Raw genomic sequence first — 19,801 nt, 5'->3', positions numbered from 1 at the left:
TGGTGCAGCCCACACGCAGTAATGACAGCACCAGGCCCGGAAACACAGACTTAAGTAGAACAGCTCAGACAAACCAGCTTGTCCCATATTCACCACATGTCCTAGAAAATGCACAAAACTAAAAAAAAAATACATTAATGCAGGGCCTTAGTGCTACTAGGTCATGTAGCAACCAATTAATGTAGTTGTGAATATATGTATAATATAATTAATATGAAGATGTTTATTAGATAGTGAAGGGGAAGTGTGGCACCCATAGCAAACCCACACACAGAAGGACTTGCAGGTGCCTATAGAGAAACCACAAAACCCTGCACGGCTCCTGCAAGGTGGTGAAGATGAACCATTGCATTGGCACTGAACGCCTCATATAATTTAATAATTCATGAACATGAAATGTTCTGCAAATGAAAACACATTTACGTAAAAAGAGAAGTCAAAAATAATTATTTAGTGAACACAAGTCACTGTAGCCACAAGCTACAATTACAGGATAATGTTAATGGTAATATACAGTAAGGTAACAGTGGCAACAGTTCAAAAATCATAAAGTCAGCACATCGTTATAATTATACAATGGCATCTAATGATTGCTAACATCAGCATCATCATCCGCTGTCAGTTTATTCTTACTGACCTGAGTAGTGACTTATTTTATCTACACTGTTAAAGATAAAGTATAGATTTGTTGGTAAATGTAAAAATAGCACCTTAGAAATATTATCAAAAAGCAAAAGCTGAAAACGTCTCATCTCTGACTTCGGCAAAAGTGAGTGACAACCTCACTGTTATGACAACAGTTGTGTTGTTTCTTTTGTGAACTGAGCTTTAAGGTTCAAGGCAAAACATCAAGCGTCAACACAAACCACCGAAAATGTGTTTAGGGAAAACATCAGACGCAACATGACGCTGTCTGAGTAACTACCCCCCCCCCCCCGCCTCTCTCTCTCTCTCTCTCTCTCTCTCTCTCTCTCTCTCTCTCTCTTCATGCAGTAACTGACAATGCACATCTTAAGTGTTTCAAAGAAAAAACTTTAATTTTGCATCATCGTGTAATTTTTGTGACATCATGCGTCATATTTTGTGATAGTGCCTTTAAGCAGTAGTAAATATTTCTTCAGAACAGCCGTGGAGGGATCGTCCGCCTCACAGGGAGGCAGCATCCTCCGCTGGCCCCTAGGTGGCGCCTGGCGTCCTACTTCTTGCTGACGAAGTACTCGTGGCACAGCTGAGTGAGGCAGCAGACCAGGGTGACAAACTCCTTGAAGTCCACGCTGTTGTCCTTGTTCCTGTCCAGGTCATTGAAGATGCGGTCTAGTGCTGCCTTGTCGTTGGTTTTCTGCACGTGGACAAAGCGTTAGTCAGTGTGGGCCACTTGAACACGCTGCTTGTGCAGAGCTGATCTGGGAACAGGGGGTCACTCACCATCAGCATCTGCCCAAACTCGTTCTCGAGCAGATCTTTCAGCTCTGCCTTACTCAGGGTGTTGGAGTCCCCCTCCTTGGAGGAGTACTTATCAAAGGTGGTGATGAGGAGGGTCATGGCCTGCTGGGTGTTAGACATGGTGATACCTGCAAAACAAAACAAGATTCAGAATGTGATTCAGGTCTGCTTGCCTTACACGCTGAAGCTGCTTTGACTCCATCTAGAGGCCAGATTTAAGTCTGCTAACTCTCAGCGGCACAATAAATCGGATCATGTGGTTGAATTGAAAAGCTAACAAAGAGCATCTTTTATACCCACAACTTGAGGGAGTGGCTGCAGAGGAAGGCAGAGGAGTGTGGGCACTGCTTGGCAAAACTGTTTTAGCTTTAAGTGGTCTGCACTATTGTGCCAGTGTTGGGCAATTCCTGTGTGTGTGTGTTTATTGCATGCACATTTTTGCATTCTTCTTCTAAACACCGAGCTGTGGCTGATATCTCTGTTTTCCTCTCCCCCTGTGTTTCTCTCTGGGTTTTCCACAGCGCTGGATAAAAATAAACCTACTTTCCAGCACTCTGTGCCTGCAGAGTCACACAGGACATTGCTATGGAAACAGTTTAACCTCTCCCGGTAACTCAGGCCAGCGCCTTCGCAGCCGCGCTGCTGCATGCTCATTCTGAGCACGCGCTGCGTTCAAGTGTTTTTCTCTTGTCTGCGTGTGCCCCAGAGAGCGGGTTCTGGTCGCGTTCTGACTCACGCGGGTCCGCTTCCTCTCTGGGGTGTGGCAGGCTGAGGAAACTGTGGCGTCAGAGGGCTTGTAAACAGATGGGAATCATGGAAACGGAATGCAAAACACATGCCATATACTGTATCACCAAATTAGATGAATTTGGTTTACTTGAATTAATTTTTTTTAAAAAACAGAACTAAATGTGGATGCACAAGTGGATCCGCACAGGGGCGATCGAGGCTAAGTTGGAAGCAAGTTCGATGGAAAGTTTCACAAAGTTTTCTAAACACTGAGCAGAAGTCATCGTTAAATCATCGCCATCAGTACTAGTTTATAAACACTGTCGGCTGATTTTCACAGCCTGCACAATTAAAACATTCTAAAATGTAATGAAATCAAAACTATACTCTGAAATAAGTTTTTTCTGCATTTTGGAGGCAAATAAAGATAAAAAAACTAAAGTAAACCAAAAACTAAAGCACATCAAACGATGTCTACTCACCAAGGTGGAGTTGAGCAGCGTGGAGAGTGAACGTCAGTCTAAGAAGGGCTGTAGTGATGGAGGAGCGGATGCAGAGGATGCTTTATAAGACTCACACACCACACCCTTTATTCCTCCCTCCATAATGCTCCTTTCATCTTCAACCACTCCTACCTCTCCCCAGTGTTACGCTCCGGCTTTTATTCATAACTTAAGATCCGCTGCGTTTGTGGATCTTTGCATTGAAAACCATTGACAAACAAACAAACCAACAAACAAACAAACAAACAAACAAACAGACAAACTGCCGTGCAGGTTGTTAAATGCTCAGATTAGAATTTGGATCATCTGAACATTGACATCCCACAGAGTCTGTTTCCTATCAGTGTAATAATAGCGACATGTTTTAAGGTCGTCCTGAAAATTGGCAGTTTTGCAGTAGTTCGTGCTACGACTGCAGTGTAATTACACTCAGTCATGTAACAGTCCTTAAGCAGCTGTTTTTGGTTTGTAAATAGTTGATTATATGTGAACTGAATCAACTTTTGTAATGGTGTAGTCACGTACAGCTGCTTCTTTTAGCCACTGGTGAACGGCTCTGTGTTACTTTTTCAGTCTTTTTTCTAGTTATTATTTTTAAAATATATACAAAAGTATTACATGATAGTAGTATTTTGAATACAGGGCTCTTACTTCAAAGATTGATACCACATTCTTGTCATATGCAGTATCTGCACCACATCCCAAATACCACAAACTGATTTAAAATACTAGTACCACAATACCACACTAATACCATAATACTCACTGTCTCACTGTGTTTCATACCAGTGGTTTCCCACAAAGGACAAATGTACTGAATGGGAGAAGAAAGTAATTAAACTTCTTCAAGCACATTGTCTTTTTTCCTCCCACTTTTCTTTAATCACAGATTTTGTGAAATACAAAAATAATATTTCATCTCAAATGAAACCATTTGACCCATGTGGAAAAAAATATTTCTCTGTTTCTTTTCTACTAAAACAGAAACACGTGACACCAGTGACAAAACGCCCCCAGTAGAATCTTCTGGTCTGTAAGAGAATTCTGTTTTAAATCTGGAAAGTAAGTAGAATAAAAAAAAAAAACTTCAGTTTGCACCCGTTTGCACCTAAAATCTGTACTTTACTTGAGAAAACGCTTAAGAACGTAGCCAGTAACTTTCCACTCAACCAGCAGAGACCAACGCAACAGTTGGGGGTTTGAAAACGCTTTTTCCGGTCCTCTTGCGTATCAGAGGACAATCGAATTGTGCTTCCTACTTCCCAACTTATAAAGGGGGTGAAATGAAATGCATGTGATTCTAATAGGAGTTGCTGGACGGTGACTCACTTGGTGTTGATTGTTATGATCTTGTGCACGTCCACTCTCCTTTGCAATTTTGTGGTGTGGGCTGTGACTCACTGCCATGCCTCTGAAGCCCGTGAGTCATGCTGCAGAGACCAGAAGCACAGAAAAGCTCGGTGTATGGTTGTTGCTATGTGTGTGTGGTCTGTAACTATAGATCTACAGTAGATACCAAGCTGGTCTCTCATCTTGGGCCAGGACGGTTGTTTAGGTCTGTAATTTGCTCTGTAAGTCCATAAAACTCCGATCAGAGGTTTGAAGGTAAATCACTGTCTTCTTATGTCTTCTTCATGCAAATCTATTATGCAAACACTGCTTTTAACGTTGCACAGTCCTGTGTGGAAAAGACGGGTCAAACTTTTTGTGCTGTCTTCTTCCTTCCCCTTATTAGTCACTCAGATCCACAAAATTAAACACGGTGTATCCATAGAAACCACAATATGAATCATACGCAGCTGTAAATAGTGGGAAAGTATTCTTATACAGCTGGAGTCAGTTTAACAGCTTATCGAACGCTCATGGACAACTATGTGGTTCCTGTTATATTTTTACGCCATCTAGTGGTCAAGTAAAGAAATGCCAAAAAACTGCCAGAAAGTAAAACAATAGTTTGATTTGGGTTAGATTTTTTTTAAGGTCATTAAATACTTTTAAAAATAATGTTCTTTTGTTGTGTGTTTCTTTAGAAAGGCGTGAAAGAGATGTGACAGGAGACGAGGGAGGGGGGGAAATAAGGGGGTATCAGCTTTTAATTAGAGCTGATAATTAATTAGCTTTTAATGAGTTTACTTAGACTTTCGCCTGTAATATGACCGCAGTAGCTTGATACTGGTTCCCACGGCAACAGTCGTCGAATGGATGCAGGTGACAACGATGCATGCAGGTATAACAATGAGCAGTGGTGGGTGAGGGAGGTGTGGTAACTGTGGAATGTCTCAGTGAATGTTTGGTAACCTTTGACCCCTCCACGCCGCCCTCAAGAATGACTAGTAATAAAAAGGAAGTGTGTGAGAGTTAGTGAGTCTGCGGCTGCAGGAACAAGCCCTGGCCTGAACGTAGACGTCGCAGGGTCACGTGGTTCATGCTGCTTCATTGTTTCATGTTGGGAGGGAGCACTCGAGGTCATGTTCACGTTGGGATTGTTTGGTGGATCAAAGCTGCTCGGTAAACGTGCGTTATCGGTGCAGTGAGAGCTCGTCTCGCCAGAAAATAGATTAACGACAGAAAAATGTTCAGCCCAGGAGTCAGAATGCAGGAATTCCCGGCTCTGCGCGCGGCGGCGGGTCACACGGGCGTGGTGGCTGTGTAAACCGAGGGGCGAGGGCGCGCGCAGCACTGTAACCTAGCAACGTGTGTGTTTGTGCATAACCACGAACACTGCTAGGCCACCGACTCGGTCCGTGCCCGCGAGGCGTGTACGAGAGGATCACGAGGGCTCCTCCTGCCCACAGTTCTGACTTCCAGGGAGGATCTCCTCCGGGACCGACGTCGGCCCAAATGTGCTGTTCACGTGTAAAACACCCTCTAATGCGATTGATCAGTCCGTGAATGTGCTGTAATAAGGAAAGTTGCCGCATCGGCTTCACAGTGGGGAGGTGTGGTCCCGACTGGAACGTTCTGCAGATTCCTCAGAGCTGTGATAAAAAGGTCGATCCAGCGGTGAGGGAGAGGTCCCGCTGCCCTTACACACCCACACACACCCACCCACACAAAGCCTCCCCCGGAGCCGTAGAGGAAACCTGGGAGGACCCTGACTGGGATTTACCGGGACGATGAAGATGAGGATGAGGATGAGGGCTGCGCTCTTTAATTATGATGCTTATAAGAAAAATGACAACGTATGATTTGTGACACAATGACCACTGGACACACCAACATTGGAGTTCTTAAAAGAATTTAATTGGGAAAACCTTTATAAAATACAAAATGCATGTCGTTTCCTTCCGCTCGCCGCCGTTTACTTCTTCGCATACTTCTTCAGGTGCGCCTGGTAGCACTGCTCGCAGGCAATGGAAAGTCCAACAACCAGGGCGACAAACTCCTCAAAGTCCACCTGTCCGTCCCCGTTGGCGTCCAGGTCCCTCATGATCTTGTCCACGGCCGCGGGGTCCTTCTGAGACTGCGGGGCAGCGACAGCAACACTTTGAGTCACGCAATCAACGAGGCGCTCGCGCGGAGCCGCGCGTGCCACTGCGGGCGCGCCTCACCTTGAGGAAGTTCGGCAGCTCGTGCTCCATCAGCTCCCGCAGCTCGCGCCGGCTGAGCGTGTTCTTCCCGTCCTTACCGGCGTACGAGTGGAACACCGTGATGAGTGACTGCATGGCGTTTTCCAGTTCTGAAGGCATGGCGGCTGGAAGGGTCTGAATTAGACATAACGTCATAGAAATGATCAATAATTTAATGTTTTACACACAGAAAGCTGGGAAAGAGACTGACATATGACCCGTTTTTCCTTTTGGACTTCTCTAAAGACTCCAGGAGAGAAACGTGTCCGTCTGGTTATCTTATCTAAGAGGACAAAAGCCACCAGACAACGGGCCTCTCCGTGATTAAACACACGCTCGCGCTGACGCGAAGACGGGCAAATTAAAAGGCAAATTAAAAGCTGCAGCTCAACAAAGGGGGAAGCGACGCGGTCATCGGTGATGAGTAACGTCCACGAGAGGAGACGCCTGGAACGGAAAACGCAGCATCTGCCCAGCTGCGCCACGGGCTCCGAAGAGTTAAGAGGAGTGGGGAGGGGGGGGGGGAGCTGCGTGTCGTTTGTGCAAGAAAAAGGCGATGGAAAAGCGTTATGAGGAAATGATGCAGAACGTGCCAAGCGGTGGGAGCAGATAGGACAAATGAGAGGAGAGAAGCGGGACCACACCCTCACCCGAACCTCGACCTTTGGTACCAAGTGTTAGAGTTACAGACGCTCCACAAATAGTACGAAATAAAAGTACAAACTCTGAAAACGTCTGGTAAACTTTCAATAAAAGTTAATAAAAGTGGTGTAACAGGCTGTAAAGCAGAGAGAAAGCTACACTACAGGCTCCACTTCTTCGGGGAAGTTAGAAGATTCGCGTAGAGAGCTCCGAGGAGCCCGGTTCTCACCGTGCGGCGCTGGGACGAGGTCGGCGGAGCGGAGGTGGGAATGTTCAGGAGTCGGAGCGAGAGTGGCGCTGGTTTTATAGCCCGGCGCCGCCCCGGCGTCTGAGTCAACCTGCGGGACGCAGCGTCCAGCCCGAACAGGCTGGTGGGCGGTGACTCCGGTGACTTCATCTCTTCCACCCAAAGAACACGAGAACCAAAGGGAATCTAACGCTTGGGAGGTTGAAATAAATGAACCGGTTATAATAATAACAACAATAAATAATAAACAGGGAAAAATGAGTTTTAGTAGTGTCAGTACAGTTTGAACTAAACAAACAAATGACATTTATCCTCATTTGCCACGTATATTATTAGAGTCGCATGCTGGTTTTCTTGGGTTCTTTTAGGTGAATGAATGAATAGTGTGCCCCCTTGTGGTGTAAATATGACATTACAACCGGACTTGTTAATATTTGGTTTATAATTTATCAATCCAGGACTTTTTTCTTTCTTTATACATCTGTTTTTCCTTGAAGTTTAAGTGGCTGTGAGTCTTGTATGAGCGACCCGGCTGCTGCTGCTTGTCTAAACGGGTCTGTCCTCATTCCACAGCCAAAAACCAGACACAGAACATTTGCGTGCTTTTAGTGTTTAGTGCGTTTCCTTCAGTGAGCTCCTCCGGTTTCCAAGCAGCAGCTCGACATCAGACAAGCACAAACCGCTTCATAGCGTCGCTCGCAGCGTGTTTGGGCGTGTTGACCATCAGGGAGGCGTCACACATGTTTGTACTTCATGCACACAGTGTTCTCAGTCCTCCATCATTAGCTGCTTTGCTGTGTGACTGTCATTAGGCACGAGTGTAAATGTACCTCCCTGTTGGTTTCTTACTATTTGTTGCGGCTTGATGGTTTGCTCACAAAACAAATATTATCACAGCACTGAAACGAGCAGCCATCACAACATTGTTTTTTTAAGTTTTCATTTCTGTGTTTGTTGATTCTTCTGTTTGTTTGATTGTTTTGATCCAAAAAATGTAAATAACCGATTTGATAAATCCCCTATAATTACAGAGCTTCCTGTTCTAGGTGTTTGCAGTGCATCTTAGCAGAAATCAATGATTGTTTGCTTTTTAAAAATGCATAACAGCTCTAGTATCAACCATGCTCGTCGCCTTCAGAGGTTCATGGGAAATCTGTGCAGCAGAACATTATGATGTTGGTGTATCCTTAAGAAAACAGCGTGGCTGAATTATGGAAACAACTGCAGAAACCTCAACATGCGCTCACGCTGCTGAGCGCATCCGGGTGAGGGATGGGGCGGCGGGGGGCGGGACGTCTGGGTGAGGAATAAAGCCACAGGCATCTGTTAGCGTTCACCCTGGATGCGTCTACACTGACGGTACCCACTCATGTAGGCTGTGGTGCTTTTATTATCAGAGGAAGAGGACGGTGGGTTTTAAATGTCCTGATAAGCAACATTTACTCCAACAGGGAAAAATAGCTCATCTAAAGGGCTAAAGCAAATGTTGATTTATTGCTATGGACTATTTGGCAGAGGGCCTACAAACACCGAGGTTTATATCGAGATGGTATAAACGCGGAGCAGCTGGTTTCCTAAAATGGCAGAGATGGATTTAAAAGCGGCCACGTCCACGATGGAAGCTCTGGTTCGTATTAGCGTGAGTACATGTGCGTTTTTCTGCAGCGATCCGTGAAAGTGCCGTGTTTTAGTCTTTGCAGATGGAGACCAGCGTCTCCGTGTTATTTAACGATGAGGGCTGAATTATCCGCGTTTTCACGGTTCACTACCGGAGCGTTTCTGTGAAAGGGGGCGTTCGGTTTTCTGCTTCCACGATTGATGATTCGGTTCGAATGAAACGTGAACTGTCGACGATTTTTGATCTACATTCTTGATGTAAAAAATCAACAAGGTCCGTTTTTTTATTGACGTGATCTACCTCAAATGAGCAAAAACCGCTTATCGGCTCCGTTTGTTTTTAAAATACAATTTTCAAAACATAAATAAATCCTCGTCCATTAAATACGAGGAGGTTGGAAATGGGAAAACAGGCGGTTTTATTTTGGGGTTCGTTGGATTGTGGTCTCCATGGAGACGAGATGCAGGACCGTCGGCTGCTGCTGAGGCAGGGGAGGAGAGAGTGTGGCTGCAGCCGCTGCGGGTCCAGCAGCTGTAGAGTGGGAAATAAAACACCCAACCGACCTATAGAGACGTTCAATGTCTGGACATCTGCATCAGAAGCCCTGCAGCCTTTTAGATCATGTTCGCAGCCACCACGTTCTTTCAGTCCGTGGCCCATATTCCTAGCGCCCATCGCTGGAGACGTGAAGCCCCAGACCCCTCCCCTCGCTGCTGGAAACACGTAGTCCACTGTCATGGCGCCTAGGTTCCAGGTGAAGGTAAGGATGCGCCGCCGCGACGCGTGCTCTGCGCCTCCGCCGGCTGTTGCGCGCGCTTAGTCGCGGTTCACACGCGGAAGCGGCAGCTGCGCGGCCCGAAACTGCGGCAGGCTCGTCTGCGAGAGGGAGAGAGAGACGGGCAGGAAGGCCGGAGTTGACATTGGAGAATGACAGAGAGACGGAGGCAGGAAGTAGGTTGATTTATATTCCCCAGTCATTCCACGGCAACGCGTCCCTGCGGACGTGATGGAGGTTTGCACTTGGAGCATCCCAATTTCCTTCACATCCTAATTCCGTATTCATTCTGTCATAGGTCCGTAGCCTTATCACTGAATATGCCAGTTGACTGCGTGAGCCCGTATTTGCGATCTCTGCTCAACCTGGGTCCACGTGCACCCGCGTTCTGGGCGCGTTACCGTCCAACCCCGACGCCGCATCACATCATATCACATCACGCCTTGTCTCCGAAGCGCGGACGCAGCAGCGTCACTCGGCTTCGAAGCGGACACGGACGCTGGAGATGCGCCCTGCAACGGACCTGCGCGTGCCTCGAGGCCGCGTGTCAAGGGCGTCCGCGACGCGAACAGGAAGCAGGTCACGCTGACAGGAGCGAAACGACCGAAAGATGCACGCGAGCGACCACGTGACGGGACCGTCGAGCGGCTCGTGCAGCTAATTACTCTGGCCTCACACCCTATAATTTCGCCGTGGGCCTGCGTGTCCTTCTGTGTCGAACCCGCGCCCTTGAGCTGGACGTGCGACACACTAACGCACGCTAAGCTCCAGAGACCCACCGTAGCTGCTGGATCAGCACCGGGGAACAAAGAGCCAACCTGTGAGCATCTGAGGAGCAGAATCCCAGCGACATGGGATCACATACTGCAGAGAAGCAGGGCTGCGAAGGCAAAGGCTGCTCCTGCTGAGGCTGAATTATTAATACGTGTTTGAATCCATATTTAACAGAGTGATGGCCCGCGCTGCCTCCTGGTGCAGTCCTGGTCCAGAAGCTCTCTCATCTTCATGCATGTTTAATGTCCCTCACAGTCCAGCATGAAGAGCCTGGAGCACGAGCTGCACTGTCCCGTGTGCAAGGACATCGTCAAGCAGCCCGTGGTCCTGCCGTGCCAGCACAGCGTCTGCCTCCTGTGCGCCGCCGAGGTGCTGGTGGCCAACGGCTACCCGCCCCCCGAGCTCCCGCCGGACCCCAAGTCGCCGGCCTCCACGCCCAACACCCGCTCCCCCCGCCAGGCCCGGCGCCCGGCGCCCAGAGCCGAGCCGCGGCCCATTGACCGCGTGCTGCGATCAGGTGGGGCCTCCGCTCGGTACCCGACCCCGCCCCCCGACCCTGACCCCCGACGCCGACCCCTGACCCTGACCCCCGACCCCCGCGCTCGTCTTGACTTGCTCTCCTTCTTGCTTCCAGGCCCCCACCCGCCCTCGCCGTCCACGCCCCGGTCCCCGGGATACGGGCCGCACCCGGGCCGGCGCCGCAAGGAGGGCCCGGCGCCAGCCATGATGTTCCCCTGCGCCCCCTGCGGCCGAGAGGTGGAGCTGGGCGAGAAGGGGCTCGGCGACTGCCTGCGGAACCTGACGTTGGAGCGCATCGTGGAGCGGTAAAGTACAGCCCGGCGCGAAGAAGCCGGTTCTGCCGGGTCCGGTGGACACCGTCCGCTCCTGCAGCTCCTCAGCGGCTGCCTCAGCTGACTTGTCCCGTACCCCCCCTCCTCCTCCCCCGCAGGTACCGGCACACGGTGAGCCTGGGCAGCGTGGCCGTCACGTGCCAGTTCTGCAAACCGCCCCACGCGCTGGAGGCCACCAAGGGCTGCGGCGACTGCCGGGCCAACTTCTGCAACGAGTGCTTCAAGCTGTACCACCCGTGGGGGACGCCGCGGGCGCAGCACGAGCACATCCTGCCCACGCTCAACTTCAGGCCCAAGGTGAGGCCCGGCCCGGCCCGGCCCGGCCCGGCGGCGCGCTCGCCCGTGTACGCACGCACTAACCACACGGCGCCGCCCGCTCCCCAGGTTCTGACCTGCCCGGACCACGAGCAGGAGAAGCTGCAGTTCTACTGCCGCTCGTGCCAGCGGCTGCTCTGCCCTCTCTGCAAGCTGCGCCGCGCGCACGGCGGACACAAGGTCCTCCCGGTGGCGCAGGCCTACCAGGCCCTGAAGGTGCGGCGGTGCACGGTACCGGACCCACACGGGCGCCGGTGTTGCTCTGACGCTGTCTGTGTTACAGGAGAAGATCACGAAGGAGATGAACTACATCCTGTCCAACCAGGACACGGTGCTGGCCCAGATCACGCAGCTGGAGAGCGGCATCACGCAGACCGAGGTGACTGGCGCCTCCTCGGCCGCTCCAATCGGACCGGGCCCGGTTCGCTCACGCGTCTCCGTCCGCAGGTCAACGGCGTGGCGGCCCGGGAGCAGCTGGCGCAGAGCATCCGGGACCTGACGGCGGCGCTGGCCGAGCGGCACGCGGCGCTGACCCAGGCGCTGGAGGCGGCCCGGCAGCGGCGCGGCGAGGCGCTGGGCGCGCAGGTGGCGGAGCGGCGGGCGCTGATGGAGCACGCCGGCCTCATGGCGTTCACGCAGGAGCTGCTGAAGGAGACGGACCAGCCGTGCTTCGTGCAGGCGGCGCGTCAGACCCACAGCAGGTTCTGCTCCTCCGTGTCTCACAATAACAATAACAGCTGCTGATAGAAAGGCTTCGTTAACTCTCTCCTGCTGCAGACTGAGCAAAGCCATCGACAGCCTCCAGCATTTCTCTCTGGCCGCCGACCCGTCCTTCAGGCACTTCCAGCTGGACGTCAGCAAGGAGCTGAAGCTCCTGACGGAGCTGAACTTCACCCAGGGTGAGGAGGGACGCGCGCAGCTTCTAGCCTGACCCAGGGTCAGCTCACTAACGCTATGCTACCATCGCAGCGCCCTTCGCGCCCGTCATCGACACCCAGCGCACGCTGGCCTACGACCAGCTCTTCCTGTGCTGGCGGCTGCCGCCGGACTCGGCGCCGGCCTGGCACTTCTCGGTGGAGTACCGGCGCCGCGGCGTGGTGCCGGGCGGCGGCGGCGCCCGCGGCGGGCCCCGGGCCGGGCCGGCCGCGGCCCGCTGGGGCTGGCAGCGGCGGGACGAGGTGAGCGGCGGCAGCGCCGTGGTGGACCGGCTGGAGATGGACAGCGTGTACGTGCTGCGCGTGCGGGGCTGCAACAAGGCGGGCTACGGCGAGTACAGCGAGGAGGTGTACCTGCACACGCCGCCGGCGCCAGGTGAGGCCCGCTGAGCCCAACGCCATCCACGTCACCGCCTCTTAAGTCACTGCCCCGCAGGAGCCGTTCATCTCTTCACGCCTATTATTTTTCAAAATAAAAGCATTACTATGATAATAATCCATTATTTTTCTTTTCTGCCCATCCCCGTTTTCTTTTTCCATTTTTCCCACCACACTTCTGCACGTGTGACCTCCCCCGTCCCTCCTCTCGTGTGTCGCTCCCATCTCACAGCCGCGCACTCGCCACCTCCTCCTCCGCTCCCTCCACGCCGCCAGCCTTCGCGCCTCCTGCGGAACGTAAGCACTGCATTCCCGCCTCCCGTCCCCCGGTGACCATCTGCTCTCCTCATCCCATTGATTTCGCCCCCGCCTGCATCCAGACTCACCCGCTCTCACCCCCCGCCTCCCGTAACGAGATCTGATGATGAGGCTGATGATGAGGTTTGCGGTTTGTTAAGGCCCGAGTCTTAACAACACGGATGGGACGCAGATCCAGGGCTTATTTAGCAGCCAGGTTGAGTGATGGGTGAAATCCATGTCCCTGTACTGCTGACTGTTTTACCTTCCTGCTGTTGCGTGCGTTCCCTCTGTAACTCTCCACAGGCAGAACCTTTTGTATTGGACTCCCCGACTCATGGACGTGTGGATCTGCCTCCCTTTCTCTTGGTGGTGGGAGGAGGTGCATGTCTGCCCCCGGTCTCTCCTCCTGCTTACGATGCTCCCTGTTTTCTGACTGTAAACGACCACCTTTCCCCTGTTGTTGCACAAACGTCCCCCGCTGCAACTAACCCCCCTCTATGTGATATCTGAATGCGACGGCGGCCTCGTCTTCTATTTGCCCTCACCCTCATCTTTTCTGGCCCGTCTCCTCGCTCTCTCTCCGCCTCTCAGTGCTCAACTTCTACCTGGACTCGCGCTGGGGCCTCCACGCCGACCGGCTGGTGGTCAGTAAGGAGCAGCGCTGCGCCCGCAGCGTGCCGGGCCTCTCGCTGCTGCAGGCCGCCGACCACGCGCTCACTTCCTGTCACCTGACCTCGGACCTCTTGGTTGGCGACGTCGCGATTACGCAGGGGCGTCACTACTGGGCATGCTCAGTGGAGCCAGGCTCCTACCTTGTTAAGGTGTAATATATACCCATTGCAAGACTGCAGATACTAACAATAGGACACATTGATTGATGACTCTGTTGTTTTTCTTTGGATCAGGTGGGAGTTGGTCTGGAATCCAAACTGCAGGAGTGGTTTCATCTTCCACAAGACATGGCCAGTCCACGGTGAGTGGGCGTGGATAGTGGATTGGTTTGGGTCCAGCAGACGGAGGAGCTAACTGACCCTGTCCCTGTCTCCTCCTCCAGCTACGACCCAGACAGCGGCCATGACAGTGGGGCCGAGGACGCCTTGGACTCGGCGCCCCCCTTCTGCTTCCTCACCATGGGCATGGGTAAGATCTACATGCCTCAGCACAACTACCACCACCACAACAACCACGGGAACGGCGTCCGGGACCCCATCACCAACGGCAACGGGCCGGCCCCGCCCACGGGCCTCACCTACCCCCTGCCGCCGCGGCTGGGCGTGTGCCTGGACTTCGAGAAGGGCCGCGTCACCTTCTACGACGCCCACTCCCTGCGGCCCCTGTGGGAGGGCCACGTGGATTGCTCGGGCCCCGTGTGCCCCGCTTTCTGCTTCATAGGCGGCGGGGCTCTGCAGCTGCAGGAGCTGGTGGCGAATCGCAACGCCGACCAGACCCCGGTGAGGCGGGTGACGATCCAGCCGCGCGTCTCCGGCTTAAACAACAACAACTGAGGCCTGGTGCCAGGCTTCACGGTCATTTGGAATGTAATTCTTTAACGTGTATTTACCCAGCTAGAGCGAAAAGTTATACATCTCAGCGATTTTACTTTGTATTTATTTCCTTTGTATAAGATGACGTTTCTATAGCAACAAATATGCAATGTAATTAAGTTTCTTACATTTTTGTTACACGCAGTTTTGCAGGAACTATTGCTTAAGTCGTGTCTGGTGAAGCCAGCACTTAATATGTAACGCTTGCACTTAGCCAGGCTCTCTTACGTATGTTTATAAGCTGATATAAAGACGCTTTCACACTTCAATGCTTGAAGCTTGACGTCCCTCATGTATTAGACACACAGTATGATCCTTGTTTGAGCAGGAAATGCCTGAAGATTGAAGATTTTATTGCATCTAAACTAAACTTACCAGTCAGTCACCCATTATCATCCCAACCAAAGTTATTGTTTTTCTGGGATGTAAATGTGGTAGATTAGAGGTAGAGAGGAACAATGAGGCAATACTGTAATTAGAGGCTCCAATTATACCTCCGCTGCACAGCTAATCACTAGTTTCCACGGTTCTGTTTGTGCTTTGCTGTTTAGTATTTCAAATACGTGTGTGTGTGTGTGTGTGTGTGTGTGTGTGTGTGTGTGTGTGTGTGTGTGTGTGTGTGTTGACTGACAACACCATCGATTCACTGGCTAAAGGTTAAATGTTATTTTCTCACAAATAATATTGCTGATTGTTTTTTTTTTTAAACCCCTGCTTGATTGTAAGTTAATGAGCAGCGATTTGCAAATTAAATCCACGTAAGCTTCACCTGCTGGCAGAATGTTTGCAAAACAAAAATGGGTTAAGAGAAAAAAAACATAGAATAAATACAAATTGTTTAAAATATGAAAACACCTTCTGTTTCCTTTCATTGTTTGGAATTCGATTTGCTTCATCGCGGTTTTCAACCATTCATATAACGACTTTAACAGGAGAATGAGTTATGTGTTGTTTCACCACTAGGGGGCAGCAACACACAGCAGAGCACCAGTAGCCTAGAACACACTGCAGCTTTATGTCAGACAGCTTTAACTTAAAAACATAAAAAAAATCCATACTGATGTTTCTTTATCACTTTCCCGTCATTAGCTTTTTCGTGCAGTCTTTTTAAAATGGATTCTTAATTCCTGAAACAAAAACACTAAACTTGCAGATCAGATATTTTAGCAGTACTTTGAAGGTCATAACAGGAAGTCAGCGTTTTCAGCTCACCAACCTTTACAAATGTTGGCTGGTCATAATACACACCAAATAAAAAAACACATTTACTGCCAAATGGCCCAACACAAACTGTTCCTTAGATTCCAAATACTTTCTGATGGAGTTTAGTTTGAGCGGATGCTGCCACCTACTGGCGAAACACGGTTCACGGTGGAGCAGCAGACCCCTCCAAACGTTGAGATGATGGCCTTTCCCAGAAGGAAACAGAATCCTTATGGAATTTTATAAATATCCAAAATAAAGCCTGACTATGACATTCTTGCTGAATGAACAACCTTCAGTGGGAGTAATGAATAATGATGACCATCTGCTTTTGATAGCAACATTAACACCTCACATGTGTAGGTACTTAGCATTCCTTATGTAAATGTATTGTAAATTGCCAGAGTTTACCTTTTATGAGCTTCAATATGAAAATCCACATATGTGTCTAATTGGACCCACGTTCAGGGGGGAAGCTGGATAAGGATTTAGGTTTGCCTCAACCACAAAGGGGAAATAAAACGTTGTGATTCGAAAAAAAACGACAGTAAAACGCGGCCTTGATACACGCCAAGGTTTCTTTTTTAATGTCCTAATGCACAGAGATAAAAATACTGCCTCCAGAGGGGGGTTAGCGCTGATCCTGCATGATATAGAGGAGGAGGAATGCACTGTAAAGTATGAACACAGCACCACCCACCCCCCACGCTCGCTGCACCTCTTCTTTACTCCAAATCTGTAACAGATTGGGTTTAGTCTGAGTGGAGGTATGCAGCCACAACACCACATGTAGGGGTCTGCATAATCCCCCCTCCGAGTATTAAGCACACAGCATGGGCATTCTTTTAAAGACCTGGCACGAATTACCAATACATAATCTCCACGATCATCATTTAGTACAGTTCGGAGGGGGAGCATGGGGGAGGGAGTCATCGGAACCTCTGGAGGATCCCGGCGGAGACGATGTGGTGCCATCTGGAGCGCACGCACGAGCCGACCCGACCCGACCCGCTGGAATCCGCTAACCCGGCCGCCCCACACGCCACGAAGCCCAACAGCATCTTCAGAAGTCCCCACTTGTGCGTCCAATGCGCTGTCTCCCGTGTGTGGGGACCCTACACAGCCCCTATACATTCAACACCAGTCGCTCCCTTCACTCCGTTTGCTCTGCCTCTAAACTCAATAACGTCTCCCTGATATCATTCCTCCAGACGCGGCCGCTGCTGAAACATTCATGCTCCTCTTCATCTATCCGTCCATGCACCCCGGAGACCGGACGGCATTAATAATCTAAAACTTCCTGCTTTTACCGCATTGATAATCTGAATCGGGGGGTAGATGGGGGGGGGAAATCAATCAGCTAAATGTTGGCTAAGAGGATTTGAGGGCCGTAGCTGGGCCGTCTTCCCTCGCCATAATAAATGAGGGGTGACAGTAATGCTAGACAGGGCCCATATGGCCACATACTGCACCCTGCAGCACTGCACTTGTTAGAGAAGTCACAGGGCTAATTGGCTTTAACAGTCACAGTCCAGCAGCGTGTCCTGCTGCTGCAGCGTGTTTACTCCCACAATGGAGGCATTGGTAATTTTATTGCATAAACCAATCAAACCTAATCTCGTTATATGTACATATCTATCTATACAGCATCTATTTGATTTGATTAATCTGCACAAACAGGTGCATAGTCTCAGTTCACATCGGTATAAATATGAGTCTGACTCTTTCTTGGCTGGAGGACGTTACTGCCCAGTTTGAAGCTGAGCACAGGTGTCCAGCTGTCGGCTATAGGTTCACATTTACAGGCGTAGGGGCCGTTTTAATATTTTCATCCAACATTTGGCAAGAGTTATAGTTCACAAATTGGCCAAGTATTCCTTCAACCGAGAAACCGAAGTGTAAAAGAAAGTATTTCATTCTAAACTCAAAAGAACAGGCCTGTGGTTTTTATGTCAATTGCATCAAATATGTGAAATGGACCAAACTATATTTCACATATTTTGGCTCCAGGGTGTAACTTTAAAGCTGGCGTAACTTCAAATATACTGCAGGATTTTACGCTCTGTCTGTAACTTAACAACTGGGCCATTATTGTTTCCATAAAACGAACGTGTGGAATAGGATTGTAGCGAGACGGGCGATACGAAACCCCTCTGCAGCGAATGGCGTGAGCAGGTGTGGGAGAGCTGCGTGTGTGGCTGCGAACCACCAGGTTTAGTGGACTTTTACGTGCGGCGTGACGCGTCCAGTGAGTGCGGCCGTCCGTCAGGACGCGGCGGCCTCAGATCGCTCCTCCAGCGCGGTCAGACGTGCCCCTGCGCGGTTGACATTCCAGGTCTCTGAAAAGCGAAAGGCGAGTCAAGTCAGAGCGTCAGCAGGGGACGTGTAAACCACACGTTTCCTGGACGGCGCCGTCAGGGCCAGCTGTGCACACATCACGGCCTGCATGATCTGTGAGCGCAGTTATAGGGAGAAACGAAGGACGGGGATGGGGAAAGAGGCCGGCGGGACATAACAGATGGAGGAGGCCGCTCGCATGCGGCTGCAGCGAAGAGGTGACGCGTCAGTGTTTCCCCGGCGTCCGTCCCTCCTCACCTTCCAGATGCTCCGGGTGAAGGGGTGAAAGGTCGGCAGGTGCCCGGGGGAGCGGCGCCGAGCCTCGGGGGTCAGGTTCCTGGGAGGTCACGGTCTGAGGCTGGAAGCAATGAAGGAGGGCCCGGTCCGGAGCGGGAGACAGACGGGACCACAGAGCAGCCGTCGCTCCCAATCAACTTCATCTGCAGACGTGTCCACAATCAGCTTTTAGGGCATTACCCGGCGCCCACCACCAAATCCATAATCCCTCAATCTTTGACCTTTTGCATTTCCAACATAAAGCCACCAGAGTGGAATCACCAAATGTACAGTGGCTTTGATTCCTGTGGAATTGAAATTTGAAGTCATGCAATCCGGTGGGACATCGTCCACGCAGGGAGAGTCGCTCCATGTTCACTCGTGCCCATCGCCTCCTCGTTACCTCCCTGACACGACTCGATAAAGCTCCCACTGCCACCTCAATCGATGGGGTCCTCGCCCGACATCCGCTGCCTTCCTGACGCTTTACAGATGCACGTGACCCGCAATCAAACGGATTCCACCTCCGCCGACGACCGACAGCAGATCCATCGCGGAAAAAGCGACGCGTCGGCAGAATTCCCTCCTCGCTCCCGTTTCCGTCCATTACGTGAACACGAGAGGTGGGTTTTTTCCAGTCTAGACACAGAGCCCTCCGTCACCCGCTGAGCACACGGCGCTGACCCACATGAGCGCATCCGTGATCAATACGTCCTCGGGTGGACTTGTCGAGCGCACGGCGGAGGAAATCATGCGGTCCAATTTAAAAGAGGCCCGCGGGGGACTTTCATAACTATGTGCCAATTAGCTCCACTGTCAATAATGCTAACGCTAAAGGACATGGTGTTCTGGGGGGAGGGGTTGGGGGGCATCATCAGGCCGATGCCGTTGTTCATTGTTAATGGATGTTACACTGACGAGAAGCATTTGATTGTGGGGGCGCGGACGCGGCGGAGGGGGCGTCGCGTCACGGGGCCCGAATCACACGAGCCGTGAAGATAATGAGCGGTGACGTCCTGTAAAGGTCAACAAACAAAGCACTCGTGGGACAAACAGAGGCCGTGTGATGAGATTCATTAGGACAGGAGTGAGAGCGTGGAGAGGCCGACGGGGGGAGGAGGGGGGAGGAGGGGCCACGGCCTCGTCGTCTCACAGCGGGCCGTCACGGCGGCAGCTGGAACAGGTGTGCGTCTTCACTCCGGGCCCCGAGGTCGACACAAGTGCTCCGCTCACATGGTTCCGCCCGGTCGCGCTTGACCGCACTCCGACCTCGCGCCCGTTTAAGTGGCCCAGGACCTCGTTAAGTAGGTCGCGAGGAACGCGGGGGTCCCACGACTATTATCTTGGCAATTTAATACAGCC

At 51.1% G+C, this 19,801-nt stretch overlaps 3 protein-coding genes across 10 annotated transcripts; 1 reads left to right on the top strand and 2 right to left on the bottom strand.

Annotated features, from left to right (window-relative positions):
• Positions 1-1,011: 1,011 nt before the first annotated feature.
• Positions 1,012-2,811, bottom strand: LOC114865495 (ictacalcin-like). The gene is made up of 3 exons (XM_029166660.3): positions 2,655-2,811; positions 1,426-1,571; positions 1,012-1,339 (listed from the first exon to the last, which is right to left on the bottom strand). The coding sequence occupies exons 2-3, from the start codon at positions 1,561-1,563 to the stop codon at positions 1,196-1,198; spliced, it is 282 nt and encodes a 93-aa protein (XP_029022493.1). The 5' UTR covers positions 1,564-1,571; positions 2,655-2,811; the 3' UTR covers positions 1,012-1,195.
• Positions 2,812-5,896: 3,085 nt separating this feature from the next.
• On the bottom strand, positions 5,897-7,277 carry s100a10a (S100 calcium binding protein A10a). The gene is made up of 3 exons (XM_029166659.2): positions 7,116-7,277; positions 6,227-6,379; positions 5,897-6,138 (listed from the first exon to the last, which is right to left on the bottom strand). Exons 2-3 carry the CDS (start codon positions 6,362-6,364, stop codon positions 5,977-5,979), a joined length of 300 nt encoding a protein of 99 aa, XP_029022492.1. The 5' UTR covers positions 6,365-6,379; positions 7,116-7,277; the 3' UTR covers positions 5,897-5,976.
• Positions 7,278-8,405: 1,128 nt separating this feature from the next.
• On the top strand, positions 8,406-15,478 carry trim46b (tripartite motif containing 46b). 8 transcript variants are annotated; one of them, XM_055512764.1, is made up of 13 exons: positions 8,408-8,542; positions 8,649-8,760; positions 10,556-10,817; positions 10,935-11,124; positions 11,250-11,448; positions 11,536-11,682; positions 11,750-11,845; positions 11,914-12,167; positions 12,244-12,365; positions 12,436-12,777; positions 13,671-13,900; positions 13,985-14,052; positions 14,134-15,478. In XM_055512764.1, the coding sequence occupies exons 2-13, from the start codon at positions 8,713-8,715 to the stop codon at positions 14,582-14,584; spliced, it is 2,409 nt and encodes an 802-aa protein (XP_055368739.1). In that variant the 5' UTR covers positions 8,408-8,542; positions 8,649-8,712; the 3' UTR covers positions 14,585-15,478. The 8 variants fall into 8 exon arrangements, 7 of the variants coding, with proteins under 7 accessions (XP_055368740.1, XP_055368739.1, XP_029022487.1 ...); XM_029166654.3 differs by having other exon boundaries at positions 8,649-8,772; XR_008696071.1 differs by lacking the exon at positions 14,134-15,478 and adding an exon at positions 13,012-13,076 and having other exon boundaries at positions 8,406-8,772.
• Positions 15,479-19,801: the final 4,323 nt, after the last annotated feature.

The sequence above is a fragment of the Betta splendens genome, chromosome 11 (assembly GCF_900634795.4).
Source record: "Betta splendens chromosome 11, fBetSpl5.4, whole genome shotgun sequence".
Classification (NCBI taxonomy): domain Eukaryota; kingdom Metazoa; phylum Chordata; class Actinopteri; order Anabantiformes; family Osphronemidae; genus Betta; species Betta splendens.
This window is presented reverse-complemented; position numbering and strand designations above follow the sequence as displayed.